The sequence below is a fragment of the Solanum stenotomum genome, chromosome 8 (genome assembly GCF_019186545.1).
Source record: "Solanum stenotomum isolate F172 chromosome 8, ASM1918654v1, whole genome shotgun sequence".
In the NCBI taxonomy this organism is placed as follows: Eukaryota; Viridiplantae; Streptophyta; class Magnoliopsida; order Solanales; family Solanaceae; genus Solanum; species Solanum stenotomum.
In genome coordinates, this window is record NC_064289.1 from 550,511 (window position 1) to 576,833 (window position 26,323).

The window sequence follows — 26,323 nt, forward strand, 5'->3', positions numbered from 1 at the left end:
AACTAAGACCAACAAAATGAAAACATCAAACTAATATGTTCATTACATCAGATAAGTTATTCTAATCAAACACAACCAACAGTGCTGTCATTAGTCAACCCAGATAAAGAGGAAAAAAACATAAGCACAGGCGATGTTATTAGTCAAGATACATCTAAGATAACACAGGAGAGGAGAATTTCACTCTTTGGTGGTTTTGTTTATGAGGGACTTGTGAATGTGAGGGATGACACCACCACCAGCAATGGTACCTTTGATAAGGGTGTCAAGCTCCTCATCTCCACGAATGGCCAGTTGCAAGTGCCTGGGAGTGATTCTCTTCACTTTAAGATCCTTGCTTGCATTACCAGCTAATTCAAGAACCTCTGCAGTCAGGTACTCCAGAATTGCAGCAGAGTAAACAGCTGCTGTTGCTCCAACCCTGCCATGGGCAGAGGTTCTGGTCTTGAGCTGACGGTGAATTCTTCCCACTGGAAACTAAAATCCCCCCAAATATGTCAAAACAATTATATCAAAATAGTAGGAGGGTTCTGGAGAAAAGAAAAAACCATAAATCATTCTAGAGAGTTTAAATGTTATGCACTTTTTACAGCTAATAGATCAAAAAATGATGCCACCCCTAAAAGTATTTGATGAATCCAAAAAATTCAAGGTCCCAAAAGAGTAAGATGCATCCTAGTTTGTTTTTTATGTGTGCATTTTTGAAGTGTCTGCAACACCAGCACCAGTCGCATCCTATGCGATAGTATATGGCTTGGAATGAGACACCTTTTTATGGTAATTCACTTTGTTGCAATTATACATCGTTGAGGCCATGTTTATGATCATAAGATGCTGATCTTCAAATATTCCCCGACTGAATTTAAGACCTACTATAATGTTAATTACATCCGTAAGCTTATTGATTAAAACATTGAAGAAGATTATATTTGCTTATGGAACAAATATTTTGTTCTCAATTAGCTAATGGAGGTTATGCCTTTTTCATTAAAGCTCATGTTTTATTTGCACCTCACACTTAAAGCGCCAATGAACCTTAGAGCTTTTTTTGAGTTTTTTGCTTCCTTTTGATAGCATTGGTGTTGTGGTGTGTGTAATTTGCTGATAACGTGGTATTGTTTGATAAAACGTGCCTTGGAGTTAACAATAGCCTAGAACTTTTGGAGACAGATCTTAGAGTCTAAAAGTTCAGGTTACGCAAGACTTGGAGACGAGTACAAATTCAATAACAGACCTTAGATTACTTGGAGTGGAAATTCAATGACAACGCACGAGACGGATGTAGAAGTGAAGATTGATGCACAAATCATACCAATAAGAACAAGCTCCAAGTATCTTAGGTCCATAACACAAGAAGGCAAAGATACTAATGATGATGGCATACATCATATTATAGTGAGCTGGGTAATAGAGGCTTGCATACAAGGTACTGTGTGATAAGAATGTACCACCAAGATTTAAGAGGTTGTCAATAGTTGAATGTATAAAAGAAGACGAATATGAAATGGATGTAAGTAGAAATGAAATTATACAAAACAAGGAAATAATGGGTATAGCAAAAGTTGGGAGAGGTAAAGGTAGACTGAAGAACTAAGGATAATTGATTAGACAGGATAGAAAGGTACATAGATCAAGAAGTAGAGTAATCGGTTAGTAGTCCCACTATATGTGGGAGAGACGGGGCTAGCCTCATCTCTTCTCTTTCTATTGGTACAAGTAGTAGTTAGTAACGGCATAGTTTCTTAATCTCCAATTTGTGCTACTATCTCAAGTTTAATTTGCTTGGTGTTTTGCCAATGGTCTATTAGATAAAGCCTCCCTACCCAGTAACCACAAAGGTAAAAATAAGTTATGCTTACTTCCTACCTTCACCTCACCGTGGGACTACATTGACTATGCTATTGTTGGTGGTCGTGTCATCATATTTTGGGTAGATCATATAGTCATTTCAGATTCAATAAAAATCAAACAAGATCTGCTCTTAATAAAGACCAAAATTATGTATTACCTGCAGACCCGCACGAGATGAACGAGAGATTGGCTTTTTCTTGTCTTTCTCCTTGTTGGCAGCCGCTGCAGCTGTTGTCTTCCCCGCCACTAGCCCTTTCCCTCCTTTTCCTGCCATTTTCCTTATTTCAAAACTACACCAACACAGTAAAAGCCAGGTATCAGTTCCTCAATTTAGTCTTCAATCTCACAAGGGAAAAAAGGTACTCACCTATATTCAACTTCTAAACATCATGGTTACAAAAATCTCAAACTATAGACCGTGTAAACTGTTGAAAACACGCTAATTTTCAAAATCGAAAGAAAACTAGTTATGACTGACTACACTTAATTCATAGATCGGCCTTTAGCGTCACCTGATTTTCTGCTAAATTTTCCCAGAAATGCAATAAAACTGATGAGATGAGAGATTCGGGAAGACGAAAGTACCTTTGTTTGTATTGTGTGTAGATCTGTAAAACTGTTTGATTTATTGCCAAACTCTTTTTGGTGGGAATTCTGAAATTTTTTACTTTCTTTTCAATTTCAAATTTTCGTTAAATTACTAGTTTACCCTCAATGATTGGGCCTGACAAATGGTTAGTAAACCTATGGCCCAAATCCAACCACGTACATGTCCTTTTCATTTAGATTTAGAAATTGTTTTTTATTTTTCAAAAATTATGCAAATGTAAACTCGAGATAAATTATACTTTTGAATTATTTTACATTTTGGTCTAATGATTGTTTTGCTCCTACTGTTTTCAATCTTAATACTCTATTAGATTGTCAACTAACGCTCGTCATAATTTTATATTATAAGAATGTGGTTTAATATTTTCTTAATAGATTTTTTGTTTGTTTCGAAGAAAGATTATGATAATTTAAAGTGTCTTTAAATTATACTCTTTCTGTCCCTAATTACTTGTTCATTTTTGAATTGGAACACCTATTAACAAAACAATTATTGACATAGTGAGTTTACTATTTTACTCCTATTAATTTTGAAGTAGATGAATTAAAAAATTAAGATTTTCAAAAAAATTTACCTTTTTCAAAGTAATTAATTGAGGGTATAATAGGTTAAAAAAAATGTCATTTCTTGATTTGTCAAAATGGACAAGTAATTAGGGACAACTAAAAAAGAAGTGGACAAGTAATTAGGGACATAGTAAGAAATAAAACATTTATTAAACAAATGTCCCAAAATGGGATATTGGATGAAAACCAAACAGACGTGGAAAATAATTTTTTACTACTCTCCTCTGATCATTTTTACTTGTCCACTTTGAACTAAACAATAATTTTGATACAATATACATATAACTAATGTAGTTTTAGGTCTTGAAAATGATTTGAAAATAAATACTCACATGATTAATATTGAGGGTAAAACATGAAAAAAAAAATATGTTTTTTAATATGCAAAAAGTGAAAATATGTTTTTAATATGGACAAGTAGAAATGAACAACAAGGGTATATTTTAGCAAAAATGACAAATATCACTTCTTAAAAGTTACTATTTTTTCATTGAAATTTTCCATCAAAAAATGTTCAGTTGTTATTCCTAATACTCTATATTTTACACGAAAAATTAGAAATTTTTCTAATATTTCAATGAGAATCTATTTTTCATAATGAGTATTTTTCCTAGTGAGCTAGTTCAATCAGAATGAAAATTAGAAAATCATATTTTATAACATAAATTTTCTATTAATTTGTAGTGAAAAAAGACAACGATTATAATTAGAACTTAGTACATCATATAATTTATTTTTGCTTACAAATTTTGTAAAGTCAACACACTTAGGTAGGAGATAAATATTATGGCCGGATATATAAGATCCAGAGTTAAATGCATTAAAAATATCAAAGTGAAGATAGAAAATTGGAGGCCAACATATGTTTTCAGCATCGTACATGTATTAATTATTAGACTAGTATTAAGGTAGTTGTTGTGTGCACATCATAGTAGTTGGTTCCTCTTGATATGAAATAAAATCAAAACAATTTAGTAGTAATTATCAACAGAAAATTTGTGAGTTAAATATCTTATTAATGATGACTCAATTTATTTAATGGAAGGACAATGATAAAACCTTACATAAGTTAGGTTGATTTAGGTGGTTGGAAATAGTCATGGGCTGGCGCATTGATGTCCAAATCGAGATCAATTAGAGCATCACTCTCTTCTTTCCATGGATTTTTCATGTCATTCGTATCGACGTTCCTTATTGTACGCCAAATCACACTGCTACATTTAAAACCCGACCCGAAAGCCATTTGCCATATTTTATCACCTTTCTTTATTCTTCCCTTAGTCTCTGCATAAGCCAATATGTACCAAATTGAGCTACTAGAAGTATTCCCAAATCTTCTCAATGAAATTTTCGAAGCTTCCATAGCTAAATCACTAAATCCCAATTTTTTCTGCAACTGATTCAGTACTGGTAACCCTCCAACGTGTGGAAAAAAATGATCAATTTTAGTGAAATTTGGTACGTACTTTTTTCGTCTGATAGATGAAATTTTTCAAAAAAAGAAGTTTTTCAGATAAGGGAAGGATAAATGGAGCTAGTGAAGTAAGGTTGATTTCTATGGCATGAGTTGCTGCAATTAAGAGATCTTTAGTTATGGAAACTCCAATGAGACCATGGTCGTCTTCTTCTAGGAAAACTGATTTATATGAACGATCTGAAGTACTTGCTCCATGACAATGAACATCATGTAGGAGCTCGTACTTGCACGAATTTCTTCTATGTGATGGATGATTAGAGAGTAGAATCGCGGCTCCCCCTACGCGAAAAGTGCAATTTGATATTATCTTGGATTGATCGTTGCCGAAGTAGCAACAGTGTGAAGTGTTCTCTGTACTTAAAATTAGAGCATATGTGCTTTCATGCACAAATTATTGACTATATATGTAAAACAAATTTATATTTCATTTTTCTATAATAAATAAACAACTATGCTATATAAATTGCATATATAGGTCACAAAAATTACGATGAAGGAAAGTGAGCTAGCGTTGTGTTGAGTAACACAAATCTGACCTGAAGCAATTGATTTGCAAGACGGACGGCCAATAATCCAGCAGTGCAACCCATTCCACCAAGATTATAGCTTAAAACATTCTCATTCATTTTATAATGATTCACTATCATACAAGACAGGGATGGAACTGGATCAAAAACAGAACAATTAACAATCAGTATACCAACATCTTTTGGATCAATTTTTGTCTTTTCAAACAGTATATCCAATGATCCAAACATAACATCTTCGGCTTCTTTTAGTGAAGTCTCCAAACATAAATTTGGGGAGTTTGTAAGCAAAGTCTTTGGCAAATAAGTGGAGTCACCAAGTCCAACTTTGTCCATAGACATTCTCATTTTATCTAATATTTCTTCAGAGTAATTCCCCATTGATTTGGCTATTTCTAGTGTTTTTTCTTTGGTGCACATTTGTGAGGCAAGGGGCTTGTAACATGCAAAATCTATCAAGAAAACTTTTTGTGAAGGCTTCTTTATGATATTAATCCTTAGACCCCATATGAAAATTAATACCAAAAATATTAACCACATGATCATGATAGGGAATTCTAGGATTGGTTGGGAAATAGACATTTTGAATGAAAATGGATGTATGCCAAATGATATATTGTACTACTACTTATATAGGAGTTTGGTTATCAACTACCCTTTCAAGCATTTATTTATAGAAAAATAAGGTTTGTAGGTATACAAACATTATTTGATTTTTTCTATATAAATAAATATGTAAGTAGGTATGTATGTTTAATAACAATGTGAAATTTCTATATGTTTACACTGCTGGAGTACTATATAGTGGCTGAGGAAATAAATATTTTGGACTTTTTTGGTTAGACAGGTGGTTCTGACATAGAAGCAAAATGACCTACCTATCATTAAATTCCAAACCTTTTATTTCACTTTTTCATTTAACCACCACTTGAAAAAATAAGTTTTTTCCTCATTGTTTAAGAAAGTAAAAATAATTATTGAATCTTCTAATAGTAAATTAAATATATATAAAATATATTAAGATGTTACTTAATTTTGTGGCCTAAACATGCATGGCGGAAAAATTGAAATTACAAAATTGTTATAGTCTTTTTGAGATAAACTAAAAAAGAAAATCAAGCTAAACAAATGAAAGCAAAGCAGGTAATTAGGAAAAGTATCCTTTATTTATATTTTATATAAAGATATAATCACTTTTTTTATTGAATATTTCCCTTATCATTTCTTTTCAAAAATTGAAAAACACCCACCTCACTTCAAATAGGAAAAAAGAAGATAATCATCATATTTGGAGCAAATATTGTTGGTTTTAGCCCAACAAATAAGCTTTAAGTTCCACAGAATTTCAAGCCCATTTAGCTTTGGGTAAATTACATAAAAATGTAATACTAAAAAAATATTTATCATCGGCAATATACTATACTCCCTTTGTCCACTTTTATTTGTCATGTTGCGCTTTTCGAAAGTCAATTTGACTAATTTTTAAAGTTAAATTAGATTACATTAATTCGATATTTTTTTTTAAAAAAAATAGATATTCAAAAACTATACAAAATGTACTATAAGTTGCAATTTTTTGCATATCAATATGATGAAAATATACATCGTAAAATGTTGGTCAAAGTTCTTATTGTTTGACTCTAAAAAAGGAAACCATGACAATTAATTGTGGACGGAGGGAGTAATATTTTTAACTAAATATAGCAATTTAAAAAATAAAATAAAATTGTACAGCTATCTTCACCTCTTTTTCTGTCATTTTTTCTCTTCCTACTTTCTTCTTCTTCTTCTTTTTATTATTCTTCTTCATTGAAATTTTCATCTAAAAACTATCTTCAAATCAATATATTTACCCATATTGCGCTATTTTAATCCAAAAATACGAAGAGAAGAGGAATAGATAGACTGAGAATTTGTATAAAATCATGTGCTCAAGCGAGAATATCAAATCTCTAAAACTACAATAACAAGAGTTCACCATTGATGGTCATTATAAAGCTTCAAATTTTGAATTCATTATTTGAGTTTTAAGAATTTGTGGTTACTTTGGATAGGTTGTTCCAACAAATAATTGAAAATATCGTTTGAAGTTTATATCTCAATTTTAAGAGAATTTGGTTAAGTTTAGAATTGATTTTAGGAGAAATATTAGATTGAAACTCGAAAAAGATGAAGTTTACGAAACTGTATCGCAATTGATTTTATTTATTCGATATAGTTTATAACGATATAGTTTGCAATACAGTTTCGTAAATTTCATCTTTTTCGATAGACAGACTGTACAATTTTTCTAATTCCAAAAAATTATTATATTTAGTTAGAAATATGATATTGCCATAGATAATAAACATTTTTTCATAATTGCATATTTATATGATTTACCCTACATTTTTTCATGATTTTTGTTGTATTAGTCCAATCATTTTTTTTAATTATGGAAAAATGTTAACTAAAGAGACATACTTAAAATGAAATATAGCGATGTGATAAATTAACATATTGGAAAATTACACCGATAACTTTTTAAATAAATTTTATTTAATTGTATTTTAATATATTTTAACATACGGACTATGGTAAAGTATTTTATTTTTCTCTCAAAATTTATGCTGTCAATATATAATCACAAAATATATCACGTACTAATTTCTTTACCCAATTTGTATAATATCTTTTAAATTTTAAAATTCATCCTATCTGAATTTACAATTAAAATTCAACGATTTAACTTTTGAAATTGAAATAATAAATTGGTTAACCTTGGTCCAACTTAGAAGCAAAGTCATCTTAATAAAATGTCTGTTAGGATTTGTTCGTTAAGAATAAGTTATTTAGAAATAATCATTTCAAAAAAGATTATTCTAATTCAATCAGTATATAAATGATTAGGACTAACTAGTACCTTAAATAAAAAAGACAATAGTATAATCTTATATCTTTATCCTAAAATTATTATACATGCATGTGGTATCCTTATTTGGGCGGCAAGAATCTCCAATTTTGGTGTTTTGTGAAACCCCAGAAGAATAGCAAGAAAAGATAGTGGATGATCCTTAACCTGCACCATCCGACATGGCTTCTTCTTTTTCCTATCATCCCACGTACGCTTCTTTTTTCTTTAAATTAAATGTTGGTTTTTTACCTCTACCCAACATCAAGAATGAAGCTTTTTTATGGAATCACTCTTTTCTCCTTCATTTTATGTGTTTTGGTACCTGGGTCTTTTTCCTTTGATAATTTTCATCAACCGTAAGCATTTTTACTTACATACCCTTTAATTTGTGCATGTATTTACTTTGTCCTGTTCCTTATGATCTTCTTGAAGTGCCTTATTGTATGTATAATACGCTTTTAAAAAACTCTGTATTATGCATGGACCACTAATGTTTGTTGAGCATGAAATGCTTCAAAGTTTAGTAGGTTGTTTTTATTTATTTCGGCATTTTTTGTTTTGGAGGAACTGTCTATGCATGTTGTCTCATCAAACTTCACTTTTGTTTCAGCATTTTCTACATATAGAGATAATTGTTTTTGCTATCTTTGTATTAATGTTGCTTCTGATGTTTCTAGATATTGCTATTGACAGGTTTCCCATTGTAGAGCCTGATTCTGGTCACACAAAACTTCGCCTTGCCCTTGCGAGAGAAGGACTTGAGGCAATAGAGAGGATAACAACACCCATTGCAGCTGTCGCTGTAAGTCTTGCATTATCTATTTTGTTTCAGCACGAATAAGACAAAAAGATATTTGAAATTTGATTTGAGTTACTCCCTCCGTTTCATAAAGAATGACTTCCTTTCCTTTTTAGTCAGTTTCAAAAAAATGATCTTTTTCTTTTTTTGGTAACATTTTACTTTTTTTTGTTTTCCACGTGTCATGTTTAAGACCACAAGATTAAGGGCAATTTTGTACATTTGACATAACTTTAATTTAGGACCACAAGATTCAAAAGTTTCTTTAATTTCTTAAACTTTGTGCCAAGTCAAATCAGACCAATCTTTTTGAAACGGAGGGAGTATTAAATTAGTTAGGCACTGGGCAGATGCATTTTGTTAAACAGCTATACTTGTTTATTATAACATTGATGGTAGAATTTGACCAGGTGATTGGTCCATATCGTTCAGGAAAATCGTTCCTCCTTAATCAGCTCCTTTCCCTCTCTTGTAATGAAGGTGAATCCTCAAGACTTGCATTTAACTTTGCAATTGTGCTTTTACTTGTTACATTGCTGTTTTCGTGCATTTTCATAAGCTATTGATTTTTGGAGCTCTACGCTTACAGGTTTTGGTGTTGGGCATATGCGTGATACTAAGACAAAAGGTGCGTATGCAAGGGCTGTCGGTACTAAGGAGATATAGACATTATTTAACATTCCGTTTCCCTCTTCTTCCAGGAATATGGGTTTGGGGTACTCCAATAGAGTTGGACATCAATGGAGTTAAAACTTCTGTTTTCTACCTTGACACTGAAGGTTTTGAAAGTGTTGGAAAGTCAAATGTATATGATGATCGGTAATATGGGAAGTCCCGAGAGAATATATTTCCACAATAATTTTATTTTTGTTAAAGAACATTTCCACAACTAGTCATGTTTTCTATTCTTTGTTGTTCAGGATTTTTTCCCTTGCAACTGTTCTGAGTTCCGTGCTTATATATAATCTACCTGAGATGGTTTGTTACTCTGTTTATGACTTTTACTCTCTTTATTTTCGAGTGTTTATGTTATATTTTACTTGTATTAACAACATATGCCTTTTAGTTTTTCATGCTCTATTGCAACAGAAAAAAGAATTAGCTGTTGGTTATCCATGAATGTTGACTGATTTAATAAGGATAGTTTCTGTTGAGAACAGTTAATAAATAGAAGTACTCATCTAGAGTCTCCTTCAAGCTCTGTTGCATTTGGCAATATATAAATTGGTTGAGTTAGATATACATTTCTTTGTTATAAAGAGTGTGTTAGCTGATGCAAAATCATATGATCAAAATGTTCTATTCATGATTCATGTAATTCACGTGTGCGGCCAGCACATATGCATGCAAAAGTTAACACAAGAATTGATTGTACTAAGCAGTTTGTGCTCGATATATTCTTGTCTAATATATAGATTGAACACCGGTAACTTATCTTAATATGGTTCAGGTTGTGACTCTATGGGCGGCAGCTTATATAGTACTCGCATATTGGCCTACAAGCAAGAGCGGCTTCCTTAATTATGTTTTGTGTGTTTGTTTTGTGTTTTAGATCCGTGAAGCTGACATATCGCGACTATCATTTGCCATTGAACTTGCTGAAGAGTTCTATGGAAGGTTCAATTCTAACCAGTTGTTTCAAAAGTTTCTAGTTTCACATAGGACTTTTTGTGTTCTAAGTTATTCACAGAAGATTCTTTTCTGACCCCGTTGTTTCATCCATGTTTATCGCTCTCCCTGGAACCCAGAGTGAAGGTAAGTATATATCTTTGATTTATTTCAACTCAACAAAAAGGGACAAAGAAATAAAGGAAGAATCAGATCCTTAATTAACAAGAAAAGTGACATGTTTATGAGGTTGCTGTTGTGTAGGGGCAAGACGTTGCTTTCGAACCAGCAAAACTCCTATGGCTTATCCAGCGTGATTTTCTACGTAAGTAGAGAAAAAGATGCCATATATGTTCATAACTGCATTCATTAATGCGAATGTCGTGTATTTATGGAATATAACCTCTGATTGCAGAAATTACCTAAAACTTTTAAACATATGTTTAGGTACTAAGCACTCTGTTATAGTATGGTCATTTTTCCTCTGACTAGCACCGAGGTGCCTTTTGTTGGTCTCCTATTCCTTCTCTTGGAAACTGTCTAACCTTGTATTATTAACAGAAGGAAAATCTGTGCAAGAAATGGTCAACGAAGCTCTACGACGAGTCCCTAATAGTGATGGTTGGTTAGCTTATCTTTATTTGGACATATAGTAACTTTGGAATCTATTGAATAGTTGATTATAGTTTACACTTTTTGTTTCTGCAGGTGACAAAAATATTGATAAGGTACCTTTATGGATTGCATTATGCAAATTATAAAGATACTTGCATAAATAGATATATTTTACTTGTTGCTGTTCATTATATCAGGTGAATCAGATTCGAGATTCATTAGCAGTAATGGGCGACAATAGCACAGCCTTTAGCTTACCACAAGTATGACTTACCTTTGCTATGCATCAATCTTTTCTTCTTGATTTTGTAATGCACAACTTGCTGCAATGACAATAGTTGAGTTGGATTTGCTCAAATATCTTCTTCTACTTCTTCATTGTTAATGCACGCTGAGGATATTGTAGCAAACTTGATTTCTTGTCAGTTAAGCGTTTTTCCTATTAGAACTTGGAATGTGCATCACCACTCTTAGCTCTTCTGCAGCCTCATCTTCAACGTACAAAGCTTTGTGACATGAAAGATATTGAACTGGATCCTGATTATGTCAAGAAGAGGGAGCAATTGAAAGAAGTTGTTGCATCTATCGTTCGTCCAAAGATTGTCCAGGGTAAATTTCTCAATGGGAAGGAGTTCGTATCGTTCCTTGAGCAGGTGTTAAATCTCTTATCTGTTAACTCTCCTGGTTTTAGTTTAACTGCTTTTGGAGAGAACTGATGAGACTGATTAATCTTTTTCTCTTTAATGGTAAATTGGTATTAGATACTTGACGCCTTGAATCAAGGAGAGATTCCATCTACGGGCTCCCTTGTGGAGGTTTTCAACAAGGGTATTCTAGAGCGGTGTTTAAAACTGTACACCGAGCAGATGGCTAAAGTGGTTTTACCAATGCAAGGGGAGTCTTTACAGAAAGCTCATGAAGAGCAGAGAGACACAACAATGGAAATTTTTGATGAACAGCATTTTGGCCGTCGTCATGCAAGGAAATCAGTCGATCAATTGGAAGAGGAGATTGAAAAGGTTAAAAATTTCCATTAGCAAACATGGTTTTAATTATGCATTTCTACAAATTTTACTTAATTCCATGTATTTGCAGGTGTATAAGAATATCAAGTTGGCAAATGAATATCAGTCCTCAACTCTGTGCGAGGCATTGTATACTAGATGCGAGGACAAAATGGATGAACTTCAGTCCCTCAGACTTCCTTCAATGGCCAAATTCAACACTGGCTTCCTCCTATGCAACCAAAGTTTTGAAAGAGAATGCGTTGGACCCTCTAAAAGCAACTATGAACAGCGGATGATCAAGGTTTTCGCGCACTTAATTACTTCTTAGCTCTTCCTTGCTTTTTATCATAAAGATAATTTCTTATATAGCCAAGTGAGTGAAAAAAATAGAAACAAAATCAATTAAGTAGGATGTACAACTGAATCCAGAACCGAACCATCAATGGAAACTTTACCATCCATAGAGAATCTAGAGGTGCAGTAACTTCAGACAACTACAAAGAATTATCTTTCCTACAGAAGACAAAGTCACTTCATGAATGAAATTTTTTGTATTACTGTCTTCAGTTGTTGTGTTTAATTAATGTAACCTACTCTAAACAGTGTATTTGTCTGTATTATGCAGATGTTGGGAAAGTCAAAATCTCTATTCATTAAGGAATATAATCAGAGACTGTTCAACTGGCTGGTAGTTTTCTCACTTGTCATGGTGGTGTTAGGGCGGTTCGTTATAAAGTTCTTTCTGGTCGAGATTGGTGCATGGATACTCTTTATCTTCTTAGAAACGTATACGAGGATGTTTTGGTCTGCTGAGTCGCTTTACTACAATCCAGTCTGGCATAATTTTCTGGCAACTTGGGAAACACTTGTGTATAATCCTATTCTTGATTTGGACAGGTAACATAAAGTCATTACCTTTTTCTAGCAACTTGGCAAACACTTTCTCATTTTGTAATTTCATTCTAGCAAAGTTTTTAAGGATGCTTTTTCCTTAAACTTTGTGTCTAGTCAAACACTGCAATATAAATATCAACTAGTGTTAGTTAATTTACCAGTTGATTAGACTTGGAAATGAGAACATTGTAAAAGTTTCATTTGTCTGGTGTTGCAGATGGGCAATTCCCATTTGTGTGATAGCTGCAATATTTGTGTTTTATTACGGGAGAATGCAACATGGTCCTAGGTGGTCATTACCTGTGTACAGCAATCAGCGAAGATCAGAGTAATTGAATGGTTTCCATTTTTATTACAAAGTCGGAGGCAGGCAGGCAGATCAAGGGCGGGTTTGAAGGTTGAATATATCCCAGCTAGACTACGTATGAATATATATATATATGCAAAAAAAGAGAAGTACTGGAAATATACTTTATACGTAACTGTACAGAGGATTGGCAGAACACCTCAACAGGTCATGAACTTTGTTGTCACAGTTGAAGATGTTGTAATTCTATTACTTACTAATATTCAATCTCTCTTACTCTTACAAATTACAATACAAATCATGCAAAAAGCTTCTACTTCCCTCTAACTTGTAATTTTCGTTTTGTGCTTCTTACTCTAGTTTTCCTCTGCATTTGTTAACCTGTTTTTGAACCTTCTCCCTAAACTTCAAACTTCAAAGTGGATATTCATGAGAGAATCTCAATGAATACTTGTCATCAAATTCAATGTGTATTTTCAATCGACGTTCTTATCAAAATGCTGTCAGAGATTTGAACTTTTTATATACTAGTGAAATTTGATTTGGACAACACATCACCTGTCTTTTTATGCCTTTTAAATGTGGCTCCATAAGAACTTTGTATATTGAATTCTAGATCAATTTTGTTTGTGTTATATATACTAGTGAAATTTGTATTAGCACAAGAAGCCTAATAAATTTGTTACCATAAATCTAAGCACCAAAATGGGAAATAAGAATTCGATCTTTGACTCAATCTACTTACTTTTGTAATCTAAGGCATGTTAATCATTATTTGGCCATACAAAGCTATGAAACGAATACATACATAACCAAACCCCTAAAAATCGATAAAATTAGAATCTAATCATTGAAAGAAGAATGAAAAAAAAAAAGTAATCTCTACAAATTTGGATACAATTTCATGAAAAATACCAGACTTGTAAATTCCATATACAAGTATGTTTTCAAACTCAATATTTGTATAAACCAATTCAACTTCTCTTATCTTTAGAATCCTTTTCCCTCCAAGCACATGATTTTCATTGTTCACATTTCTAGCTAAGCAAAGAGTTATGTTCATATAAGTATTCTTGAATTTGTTCCGATGATAAAATAAGATCTTCAATTTTAATTTTTGAATTGTTTTAATCCTCTTTATAATTGTTCTTTTTTGGTTCTTCTTCATTATTAGGAAAAAGGAAAGTAGCAAAAATAAACCTGCTGCTTCTCTAGTATTCAATTTAGCAATTAACAATTGAGTATAACTTCTCTGATATTGCACTAAAATTTATATTTTTGCTCTGCATATATTTATATAATCGTATATCCTATTTTGAAAATACACAATAAATTCTTCAAATTAAAATAAAAACTTTATGTTCAAGAAAAGTTGATCAAACTTTACTTTCTCTATACACTCAAAAAACTGTTGTACAAAAACTGAAGAACCTAAAGCTTCGGTTAGAATTTTCGATATGGATAAATCCAATATGAATAGAGAGTTAGATATACATTTCAAAACTCGAGATCAGACATATGAATGATATCTGAATTCTGATCAGATCTATAGGCTTGCTAAGCCTTTAGCTTCAGATCCTTTCATAATTCTTAGCCTTCTGCAGGAATTAATGAACATATCCCAAGGTACATCACCAGCAAGCATCCAATCACCATCTTTGTCTTCATAAGTTGGTACATAATTACATCCATTGTATCCTTCTGTTTCTGAATTTTATAAATTAAAAAATTCGTAAGACTCTAACTAAATGCAGATCTATCTAAAACAAATTTAATAATATATATATGTTAAAACTTACCAATAGAGCACTTGAACATGTTCTCTAAAGCCTTGAGTAATTGTGGATAACTTTTGTAAATATTAAGATCAATTTTCCTTAAATAAGCCGCACCATCCATGCTCACTTTAACGTAGCTCGCTTCTAAAATGTTCTTTCGATATGATCGAACAGGTGGCCATCCAATAACTTGTGCTCTGAAATAAGTCATATCAAAAAAAAATTGTTAATATTAGCAACAAAAAAAGATACAGATTAATTTAATTAAGAATAAGTATTTCGTAACTACTTACTTTGGTGGTGGTTCATCATTGTTATTCATATGTGATGAAGATCTTTTGTTGCTAATTTTACTAGTAGAAGTAGAAGATGATGGCTCTGTTCCAGGTAGACCTAATCTTAGCTCTGTTCCAGCCATTTCCATTTCTTCAAATTTGATGATATGATCTACGGCGACGGTGAGTTTCCGATGAAAGCTGAAATATTTCCGGTGAAGAAAATGCTAGTTTCCTTGTGAATGATGAAGGAAAAAGAGGGAATGATACTCTTATTTTTATAGAGGAGACATCATTTATTCTCTTTGTGCATGAATTTCATAACATGGCAAAATCACGCCCCTTCAACCCACGCGCTTCTAACAAATCAATTATAGATATTTGAATTTAAAAGATTATCTGAACATATGATAAAAAGTAGTATGTATCTCTACGTAAATAAGTTAATTATTTAATATATATTATCTTCTTAATAATTATATGTGCATTAGCTTTAATAAACGTAAAATTCCAATTGATATTGACATGTATATAATAAAAAAAGTTGACATATTTTATTAATTAACTTATCTACTTAATATGCGCTAAAAAATATTGAAAACAAACATATTCTAACATAGATTCAACTCAATTAAAAACATATCATAATTTAAGTATAAATAAAAATTACTGATAGTATTAAAAAACTATCGAGTATTCAACCTTTCATATATATGTACTCCCACATTCTTCTTTACAAGAATTAGCTTCAAATGACCGTATATCATCATTGAAATAAGTGGTAGATAGTTAAAGTGTTTAAAAAATTTAAAGCAAAATTATAAGATACTGCGAAATTTATAATTACTACACTATCTTTGCCATTTAGGAGTATAAGAGACGTGTGTTGTACACGCGCGTTTGAAGCGTAGATGACTCTATTGAACACGGGTTGTTCTACCTTTGTCTGTGGTGTGAGGGACATCATTTAAGTCCACTGAAGTGAGAGAAGGGAACACAGAACAGACACCGACAACTTGAGTTATTTAAGGTACCTGGTCCACTAAAATGGACGTTCCTGATTTGATGATTCTGGAGCGTTGGATCATGTGGAAATCTACTTTGGGGGCTGCTCGGTCAAACCCCCATGTGAATGTGCCTCTCCATATTGTCGGCTAATGAGGTATAAAGTGGACCCCACCTTCAAATTTGTTTTCATCTTGACTAATTTAAATTCATATCACCCAACTTACATATAATGTGATGGATGTTTGAAAGCACATTTATAGACCTTTTCAAAATTATAAATTGAAATGTTCAATAAAAAATCATGTGTTCAACCACTCTATAAAAATAAAATAAATTGCTGGATGGAGGCATATGTAATTGCAACACAAAATATAGACAATTGTGCGTGTTAGTTTTAGAAAGAGTTTTTAAGTTATATATATTGGAGATCAATGAATAACATTTAACATTATGAGTTTAAGTTAAATTTGTGTTATAAACTTTGAATGAATTCGTTTTAGTCAACAAAAGATGTCAAGTGAACAAAACAATTAATACCCCACCATACTCTGTTGGATGAAACACTTTGATTTTTTTCCTAATCAACTTTATTCCTTTCCTTCCCTTTGCTTAATTAATCTTCCCACGTCACCTACTTTAATTTTAATTATATACTTTAAATAAAAGGGAAATAAAGTAGTGATTAGTAGATAAACTGTACTAAGGTTTCTATGAACATGAAGTCAAGTTTTATTATATTTTCTTGCCCACGGTTTTCTAGATAGTATAATAATTAGCCAAAACCATGGGATTAGTTCATCATATTATATGGTAATTAAAAGTAATATTATATTGTAGTGAATGGACTAAAACGCTCATTAAACTGCTAGCAGCCGTTGTTTGCAATTTAACAAATATTCCTGCTAATATAACTATAGATAATACGATAATAATAATAATAATATTATAGTGTAACCCTTAAGCTCTCGTTATTATTTCTTTTCTATAAAAAGACCCTCATTCTCGTCAAATTGCTTAACTTTTAAAAAGGGGAAACCAAACTTTCTTTTTAATAAGTTTGTCTTAGAACAAATAGATAACGAAAGTAACTGGTGAAGAATAATAACGAAAAACAAGGAGGAGTCATATTTACACACAATATATTATATTTATATATATCAAAAATATTGAGTCAATTTCATCCACATATTATCGACAATTTTTTGTGTGTGTCATTTACATGGCATGAATTGCTAGTCCCTACTCCATATATATGTACGTACAGCTGATTTTAAGCAAAAGAAATAAAATAAAAATAAAAATAGCTGTAGCTTTGAATACATTCTCACCTCATTTTCCCTTTTGACTCTTAACAGTAGCTGTACTATGTAAGACAGATTTGACCGTACGTCATATCCTTCCTTTCTTTTTTGTGAAACGGTATTTCTCTGTATTCGTCTTACTTTTCTTTCTTTTTTTAAAGTTAGTTTTAAGAAATGAATTCTTTTTTGTGTAGTTGAATTTTTTTACATAATATGTTAATATAAGATGTCAATTAAATTATAAAGTCGAGAAGAAAAACAATTAGACAATTCTATTCTGATAAATATCCAGCAAAGCATTATAGATATATTTAGAGTTCCCTAAAGTCCACATAAATATATTGAAGGCTTTTGTGTGGGGTTGAGTTCATTAAGAGAAACACGTACGCACGCCCACAAGTTGGACACAACCAAACAATAAAACAGAGAAGCCATTTTTTTGAAAAGTGTCAACACCATGCATGTTATGTGTTTATGTACAAATTGACATGATTGTGAAATAATTACTTTTTCATCTTCCAAAATTTATCGACCCAATTACCTTTGCATGCTCACAATATAACATGAAGTCCATCATTGGGCAATGGGAGTGGCATCTAATATCGAATAATTAATCAATGATTAAAATGGATTGGTTATGATAAATAATAAATTTTGAAAATAGCTTAATTTTAAAAACTTACTGAGGTGAGAGGAACGCTAAATATCATATAAAACTAGATTGAATCTCCCATTGAAACCAATGTAGGAAATTTTAACACCCTCATACGTTTAAATCTATTAATTGAAGCGTGGATAATACTATAATATATGACGATCTAAGAAGGTTGAAGTAATAAATGTGAGATATGTACATGGCAGCACGTGTGACTGAGTTCTGGACATTCTTGTTCTGTAGCATGTACAATGGCCCATTATCATCTTCATCTGTTCCTTCCATTGCCCATCTTATACCCCTCCATGTTCATTTCCACCATTTATACATCAACTTTTATCCAATTTATTTTATTTGAAATATATTATAAATCATTTGAGCCTCAAGGTACTCCCTTAATTTTATTTTATGTGACAACATTTTCTTTCTAATTCATATGTTATCTTACTATCATTAGAAACAATTTAACTAAAATTTTCCTAGTAGGACAAAGAGGGAGAATAACTTTTTGATTAGAGAAAGCCTTGGAGCAACAATAATTTGTGATGCAGTCCTTCCCAAAACCCTACATCAAAGCAAGATGTTTCGTGTACGCAACTGATTCTTTTATTTTTTATTAGAAGAAGCCATTCTTACTCACTAAAACGATTTTCTTGAACTTGACCAATGTTTGTTGCATGGGCAAATCGAAAATCAATATTTGTTTAACTTAAAAAATTTGAAACCATACAAGGGCTAATTAAGTTATGACAACTTAAGATGCATGCAACATTCTAAAATGAGTTTATCTTATATCAAGATGAAAATGCACTCACTCATTCACTCTACTACCTATTCATTTTGATTTCCATTTGAAGACAAGAAAAGAAAACTTTTTTTTTTGTCAAAATATGACTTCTTTTTATCATAAGTTTCAAAATGGCAAGTTTTGTTTATTATTAAAGGGGAATACAGTTCGAGCAGTTTCTTTTGCTTCTTTTCTAACCTATATTGATATCACCGGAATTTGTTTTATAATTTATTCTCTAATTATGGCTCACAATAATACACAAACAATGCCAATAGGAATTAGGAGGACATGCACTGGACTAGTTTACAAGCACAGTACAGCAGCGCTTCGAAATCCTCTTAGTCTTCTTATCAGTTGGCTGCAAAATAAGTAAACCATGTCACTCTTTGAATGTATGTATCTTAAAATTAGAAAGAACAATAATTTTGTATACATAATTTCACTTTATGGTATTACCTGTGGGCTGAATAAATCCGGAACCTTGATCCTTTTAGAGCCATCAGGAAGACGTTTGCAATGAGAATGATCTTCCACAGCCATAAAATCTGTGCATACCTGCATGGAACAAAAAAAAAAAAAGAGAATGAATTAACAAATTACTTTCGGAAACAGCCTCTCTACCCTACAAAGGTAGGGATATGATCTGCATACATGTTACCATACCTAGACCCCTCTTGTGAGATTACACTAGTATGTTGTTAGATAAAATTGCTAAGTTGGCATGATGATGGAGCTGCTAATGTTTTTTTAATTGCAGAAGAAATCTTAGATTTTTTCCAGAGAGATTTCAGTTGTGAAAGTCCTAGTCTTAAGATTTTTTAGTTGTGGATTTCCTAGTCTTAAGGCATGTGGCTGTTGGTTGAATTCCTGTTTATTAGTAAGTTTCTGTTTCAGATTTTACTGCAATTCTGTTAGGATCTAATTGTATTTAAACAGCTCACTCAATACCAATTCCAGACTTTAATAGACTAACTTTTCTTTTCTTTGTGTTTTGTTCATCTGTTAAACATCAACAAAGGCCACACATCTATGGGATGAAGCTAAACTGAAGAGGAATTTCAGAATATGGCAAAAATGCAGCTGGCTTACCTGATTCTTAAGAGTTCCAACCAACGCGTCCTGGCAACCTAATGCATGAACACATTCCAAATTGGGGCACTGGAGCAGCAATCTTTCTGTAAGGTAAAATTTTTATGTAAGTCAATTATAAAGAAAATGCTCCATTTTCCTAAAGCTCAAACACTAAAGAGGAACATCAAAGACCAGACCTGGATTCAGGTTTGTACAGGAGTTCAGGTTCAAATCGTTCAGTTCTGGGCAATTCAGATATAACGCCTGCATCAAAATTTTGGTCAGGTATAACCTGCAATTCAATGAGGAAATTTTAGAAGTAATTGAATGAAGAATTCTCACATCTAAGCCAGAGCAGCCCCATAAGCTGAGTTTCTTCAAGCAGGTATGCTTGATAATCAGTTTTTGATATATAAGGTGTTGTTTACTATTGGGAGTTCTTTGTAACTGGATGTCATTATTTTCCTGAGTTGTTGGATTGTCTAAATCAGGATCAGATATGGTCATACCACAGTCCAGGAGCTCTAGATTAGGCAACTGAGCTGCAGCAAATTGAATGCCACCTAAGAAAATCCAACACAAATTAGTGAACAGGTTGCTGGGTTGGATTAATCACGGAAACAGATCTGAATATTACTTGAAGTGATATTTGGACAAAGAGCAAGCAGAAGTTTAGACAATGTCTCAGGAAATATGTTGCATATCATTCCAATGCCACTATCACTAATGCTGGACCTGCGACAACAAACATCAAGAGAATACAATAATCAAGATTCGTTCCACTAAATTAGCTGCTTTCAAAAAAATACAATAATCAAGATGCAGGTTTCGATAAACCCTAAGCTCTGCTTTGCTTTATTTTAAAGGGCTGTACTAATTTTTGTAGATCTTCGGATGTGCTTAGAAAGAATATGATAAGTAAAAGTGAAAGACAGTAGTGTGTTGATTACCCATCATTCAGTTATTTGTTATCACCCACAGAGTGGAGGAACCACAAAAAGAAAGGGGTGGAAGGGAAACATACCCACTCAAATCAAGCAACTCAAGGCTTGAGTAGCTTGAAGCGATAGCTGCAACAGATGCATCAGTTATTTCTGAACCCAGTACAAGAGAGAGCATCCGTAACCCCCTGAGGTTAAAGGCAGTAAAAAACAATAACAAGCTTTATTAAAGGAAAAAAGGTAAAGAGAAATTCATAAAATGATCAAATTGGATGAACATTGCAAACCTTAGATTTGCTGCTGTTAAAGCAAGCACAACAGCATGTGTTAGGCGGATGGAGGCAATATGAATGTTCTGGAGTCTCGGGCAGCTCCTTCCAAGACCATCGACCATGAGAGTAAGATCGGTGGTGTCATTTTCTTGGTGAGAAAAATCCAGGGAAACATCCTTCAAGTTGGGGCAGTTGAAGACCTACAGGGGTAAACACACTTCAGATATAAGTTTGCTTGCACCCCAGAAAAAAAGGAGCAGAACATCATACACTACATACCATCTTAGCATGACAATAGAGATCTGAAAGTGAAAGAGTTGAAAGACTGGTTGAGCAAAGAGTAACACCCCCAAGATTAGAGCAACCTTCCATCTTGAGATTAGTAAGACATCTTTTCTCAGCAACAAAACGACCCAACTCATCCCTGCAATATGTAGAGATTGCATTCATTTCAGCAACTAACATGTGAACCTATATTACAGAATATTAGAATAGGCCACACCTGCAAACCAGTTAGGGGACTTTAACAAAGTTACATGAAATTACCAACACCTCCGATTCAGGTGCCAAATAAATGACTATGATGGAAAAACATATATGAAGAATTACTGCATTACATTAATTCCCAAGATTCCTGCAACTATGATTTACAGACAAGTTTTTACCTAACATGAGTTGATTGAACTCAATGTATTTCTCCTTTGGCAAGCAAAAAAGAAACATAAGTGACTATTGGGGAGTGGGGGGTTACTGCATTACATTAATTCCCAAGATTCCTGCAACTATGATTTATGAAGTTTTTACCTAACTTACTCCTCCTCCCTCCCAAACTCAGAGTTGATTGAACTCAATGTATTTTCTCCATTGGCTACTAAGAGTTATGACAAAAAGAAACCTAGAGAAATCATGGATGTTTTACATCTGCATCTGCCATCTAGGCATATAAACAAAGCATATATTCTGAGTGTGATCGAAGAACAGTAAGTTTCTCTTGGGGATGGAAATCATAAAAACTACTGCTTATGATGCAATACTGATTTGTGGTGGGTGATGTGAAGATACCAGATAACATAACTGCACAAAACTAACTAGAGAGAACAACAAGAAAATCCTAAGATAACATACATATATGTAAGTGTACTGCAAGTTAGACATCTAAAGCATACCCAGTGATCCGATTGACTGAATTACACATAAGTATCTCCATTGAATCCAGTTTAGGACAGGAAAATGCAATGCAGGCCAACATGGTTGCATCAATGTCACTGCAATATATACACTGTCAGAAATAATCGTTCAATTGAACATTCTATCACTGCTTAGTACACTATCATTTTCCTCAAATCCAGCCTAGTTGCCCGGATAAACCTTGCATCGTATACTTATTACAAATTTTTAACGATAATTTAAGTTTGATCATAAGTAATGACGAGGCAATCTGATTGTAAATTATCAAATGTTAACAAGTTACAATTTTTTCTTTTTATGTTCTTTTATTTTCCTTGTTAGATAGAAAAGTTTAGTCCTTTATGTTTAGTTCCTGAATAGGACTAACCTTTCCAATCTTAGAGAAAGCTTAACAAGCCCTGGACATTTCTTTAACACCGACCCGACAAGTCCAATCTGGGCATTTACGGGAACCCTAAGTCTAAGCTCCACAGCAGATTTCCAGATCCTTCTAGAAGTTTCCGACCACCCCTTACAAACCTTCGCCGATGAAAGCAACGCCGGAGGCGGTAATCTCTTAAACACTTCCCATAAACAACTCGAAGGCAACGTCCCTATCCCCGATCCGGACCCAACAAGATCCGATTCGTTATCCAGATCGGAGAACTCCCCATCGTCATCAGATCCAGGTGAATCATTAACATCAACGTCATCAAATGAAAGTGCTCGCCGGAGCTGTGGGAGTACATGGCGTTGCGGCATGGGAGGTGGCGGCTGAGGACGAACAACGGAGGGTGGGGAAGCTAAGAGTGACGAATCGGGATTGGGACTGGGATTATCAATCGGATTAAGGTTCTTAGGGAAATTGCAAACATGGCCTTTTTTCGGTACACCGCATCGGCCACAACTGTAGCTACCCCGCTTCTTGCCACGCTTTGGAAGAATAACTTCGGAGATAGGAGTGGTGGTGTGGGGATGTGGATGCCGGCCCTGCATCTCGATTTCGCCGGCGATTGGCGGACCCAAAAAAAAATGTATAGTCGTTATGTGAGTTCTTCCGATCAGATTTTTTTAGAGTTATATATGTATAAATTTAGGATCCGCCATTGTTAATCGGAATCTTCCCGGCGGCGACTGTGAAATGTGTAGGTAAAATTGAGGTTAGAGATGAGTAAAATAAAAGGTGGGAGAATGGCGCGGGAGTTTTCTGTAGTTTGGCGCCTCCGCCTAATTTTTTTTCATTTTAATACAAAATAGGTGTTTTTATAGGCTGCAATTCTATTACGTACTACTACGTCTTTTAAAGGGAAGAAGAACAACATATTCCAATTTCACGTAATTTCATAAATGGAGTCAGATGAAAATAAATGAATAATGATTACAACAAAATAGTAAATTAATTCAAGTATGAGAAAAAATAACATAAGTAATAAAAATGTAAATGACAAGAGCATCTCGTAGAGTACAAATTACTACGGAGTACTATTGATACGAAAGGAGAAGCTATGCATGCGGTCATTTCTTTGTTAAGTTGGAGTTGCGTCATATTCTAGTTAATCATCTCTCTCGCATACATATTTGATCTACTTTTTCCTCTAATAAAATTCATCTAAGTTAACCTTTCATACCTCCACACCGAGACATTCGCGCTTCTTCACTTATGGACCACCTTAGTCTCATCTTCCTCATTCTATCCTCTAATGAGATCACTCCATCTTATTTCGAATATCTTTTATTTCTGATTTTATCTTTCCTAATATGCCTACATTACATATTCATCTTAGCATCTTTATTTTTACAACTTCTAACTACTGAACATGTGAGTTTATAAAAGGAGTTGAAGAAAAATAAACTCCATCTCTAAATATGTAAGTGTCATCTTAGCAAAAAAGAAGCCCAAAATAAGTTTCATTTTAGAAATTTAAGGAAAAATTAGTAGTATTTGTTTCTAACTCTATTCTTATATTAAGAAGAAAAAAAAAACTACTCATTCTTAAGTAGTACTCAATTCTCAATAAACATAAAAATAATAACTTAATAAATTATACATTATATTTATTTTTTACTTAATAAAAGTGAAATAAACTAAAGCGACAGCTTTTCTGCGAAAAGGGAATATCATATGGTAATTTGGATGGGAATATTTTTATTGATTTAATGCTTTAGTCCTTTATTGTAGTGCATGTGTATATTGTTTTTTTTTTTCATTCGGTACATGTGTATATATATATATATATCAAAACATATGAAATGATCGACGAGTATTATTTGGTAAACACAACATAAATTTGTTTGTAATTATGTTTAGTTGAATCTTAATATTATTGTTAAAAGTATTATTATTGGAAGATATATAACATTGAAATCTTTGACCAAATTCAAATTAGTTAACGTCCTTGAAATTTTTTAACGTAAAGTAAATAATAATTAGCTAGACGAATATTCAATAGATATATCTACAGTTGAGTCGTATTATACAAGTGTTTAGTTTAATTTACTCTTTATAGAATTGAAAAAAAACGAATATATAGTACAATTAGCAAGTGAAGAAGAGAGGAAATGATAGATACAATTAATTAATTAGTCATGATAATTTTAGAGAATGAAGGCCAAAATTTAAAGGGACATTGCAGAATCTTCATCCTCATCGAGGCTAGAAGTGTAAACAGTGTAAAGAGACCAAATCAAACCGAAGACTCCAAAAAGGATCCAACCAAGAAGATTATTACTGAGCCCAAATGGAAGCCCAATTCCTTCTGTGCTCATTCTTTCATCCACTAAAGCCATTGCTGTTGGGCTAATTGTTATTGTTGCTGCACATGCTGCTACCACTAATGATCCACATATTCCTAATTTTGACTCTTCTCTTTCCATTGAACATTTCACCTTTCCCATATTCCTCCTCATGGCTGGCAACCCTGTAAAACCAAAAATGTGAAATATTACGCTAAGTCAATTCAAACATACTCTTTAACATAATGTAATATTATGTGTTAAGGATCAAGTCTACACAGTAACATGTGTATGCTAGAGAGAGATAGAAATCAAGGTACACGTTCGGCAGAGTTTCAATTTTCATATTACTCTTGTCTTGTCATGAATTTCAACCTTCATAAAGATATGTGCATCTATAAGTCGGTATAACTAGAGAAAGAGGGAATCACAAAATTAATGCATTCCTTCCAATTAATTATACGATGATATCTTAATTTAAGAAAAGAATATTAAATAAGATAATTCGATTTCCTTTTCAAAATGAAGGTTTAACTAAACATTCCAAGTGATGCCGTGAATGAATTAAGTCATTGATCATATCATGATACCCATTATATCTAAGAAAACTCAACTAAAATATCATAGGTCAAGAACAAATTCAAGAAAATGATCAAATCACTAGTTCTTCATATTATTACTAGACAATCACATAACGTTATTTTTCAGTTAATTTGATGGTATAAAAATGAACGTACCAAGAACAAAAGAGGGGTGGGATAGAGATGACTTGTGCACGAGGGCCGCACGGGCGACTAAAGAGGTTGTGGTACAAGCAGTGATGCTGGTAGCCATTGTGTTTTGTTTTTTTTTTTCAGTCAGAAATGAGAAATCAGAGAGCTTCTTTATCTTCAATACTAGTACAACATCTGCTACAAACACACACCTACATTTTTGTTCAAACAACCACACAACATCGATTACTTAGATTGCACCTCATCTCTTACTACCCAACAGTAATATGCCAAGTGTCCTGCCTTATTAAAAATATTTATACATATATATTAAATTGGTCTCTCAATAACAATCGATATTTTCTATAATAATATTTTGCTTTTATACCTAAAAGTTATTAAATAAACAATGTTGTCATAAGAAGGTTTGACATTTCCTTTGTTTCCGAATATTCTCATGACAAC

At 32.8% G+C, this 26,323-nt stretch overlaps 6 protein-coding genes across 7 annotated transcripts; 1 reads left to right on the forward strand and 5 right to left on the reverse strand.

The window, feature by feature from the left end:
• Window positions 1-33: 33 nt before the first annotated feature.
• Window positions 34-2,479, reverse strand: LOC125875107 (probable histone H2A variant 1). Of its 2 annotated transcripts, none has more exons than XM_049556188.1 (3): window positions 2,437-2,479; window positions 2,009-2,141; window positions 34-477 (listed from the first exon to the last, which is right to left on the reverse strand). In XM_049556188.1, the coding sequence occupies exons 2-3, from the start codon at window positions 2,123-2,125 to the stop codon at window positions 181-183; spliced, it is 414 nt and encodes a 137-aa protein (XP_049412145.1). In that variant the 5' UTR covers window positions 2,126-2,141; window positions 2,437-2,479; the 3' UTR covers window positions 34-180. The 2 variants fall into 2 exon arrangements, with proteins under 2 accessions (XP_049412145.1, XP_049412144.1); XM_049556187.1 differs by having other exon boundaries at window positions 2,364-2,476.
• Window positions 2,480-4,096: 1,617 nt separating this feature from the next.
• On the reverse strand, window positions 4,097-5,412 carry LOC125872274 (3-ketoacyl-CoA synthase 11-like). Its single transcript, XM_049552987.1, has 2 exons — window positions 5,041-5,412; window positions 4,097-4,423 (listed from the first exon to the last, which is right to left on the reverse strand). The coding sequence occupies exons 1-2, from the start codon at window positions 5,410-5,412 to the stop codon at window positions 4,097-4,099; spliced, it is 699 nt and encodes a 232-aa protein (XP_049408944.1).
• A 2,746-nt stretch (window positions 5,413-8,158) lies between these two features.
• LOC125872630 (uncharacterized) lies at window positions 8,159-13,211 on the forward strand. Its single transcript, XM_049553387.1, has 17 exons — window positions 8,159-8,280; window positions 8,618-8,726; window positions 9,134-9,203; window positions 9,313-9,351; window positions 9,425-9,542; window positions 9,644-9,701; window positions 10,276-10,340; window positions 10,472-10,478; window positions 10,596-10,656; window positions 10,893-10,952; window positions 11,040-11,059; window positions 11,144-11,209; window positions 11,432-11,599; window positions 11,708-11,965; window positions 12,042-12,254; window positions 12,579-12,850; window positions 13,065-13,211. Exons 1-17 carry the CDS (start codon window positions 8,159-8,161, stop codon window positions 13,177-13,179), a joined length of 1,821 nt encoding a protein of 606 aa, XP_049409344.1. The 3' UTR covers window positions 13,180-13,211.
• A 1,207-nt stretch (window positions 13,212-14,418) lies between these two features.
• LOC125872631 (auxin-induced protein 22D-like) lies at window positions 14,419-15,469 on the reverse strand. The gene is made up of 3 exons (XM_049553389.1): window positions 15,226-15,469; window positions 14,954-15,129; window positions 14,419-14,861 (listed from the first exon to the last, which is right to left on the reverse strand). The coding sequence occupies exons 1-3, from the start codon at window positions 15,354-15,356 to the stop codon at window positions 14,701-14,703; spliced, it is 468 nt and encodes a 155-aa protein (XP_049409346.1). The 5' UTR covers window positions 15,357-15,469; the 3' UTR covers window positions 14,419-14,700.
• Window positions 15,470-19,085: 3,616 nt separating this feature from the next.
• LOC125872632 (F-box/LRR-repeat protein 17-like) lies at window positions 19,086-23,658 on the reverse strand. Its single transcript, XM_049553390.1, has 11 exons — window positions 22,801-23,658; window positions 22,412-22,510; window positions 21,525-21,669; window positions 21,261-21,445; window positions 21,057-21,161; window positions 20,670-20,767; window positions 20,375-20,595; window positions 20,230-20,296; window positions 20,051-20,136; window positions 19,418-19,516; window positions 19,086-19,319 (listed from the first exon to the last, which is right to left on the reverse strand). The coding sequence occupies exons 1-11, from the start codon at window positions 23,406-23,408 to the stop codon at window positions 19,260-19,262; spliced, it is 1,773 nt and encodes a 590-aa protein (XP_049409347.1). The 5' UTR covers window positions 23,409-23,658; the 3' UTR covers window positions 19,086-19,259.
• A 1,366-nt stretch (window positions 23,659-25,024) lies between these two features.
• Window positions 25,025-26,064, reverse strand: LOC125872633 (photosystem II reaction center W protein, chloroplastic-like). Its single transcript, XM_049553391.1, has 2 exons — window positions 25,883-26,064; window positions 25,025-25,330 (listed from the first exon to the last, which is right to left on the reverse strand). Exons 1-2 carry the CDS (start codon window positions 25,977-25,979, stop codon window positions 25,029-25,031), a joined length of 399 nt encoding a protein of 132 aa, XP_049409348.1. The 5' UTR covers window positions 25,980-26,064; the 3' UTR covers window positions 25,025-25,028.
• Window positions 26,065-26,323: the final 259 nt, after the last annotated feature.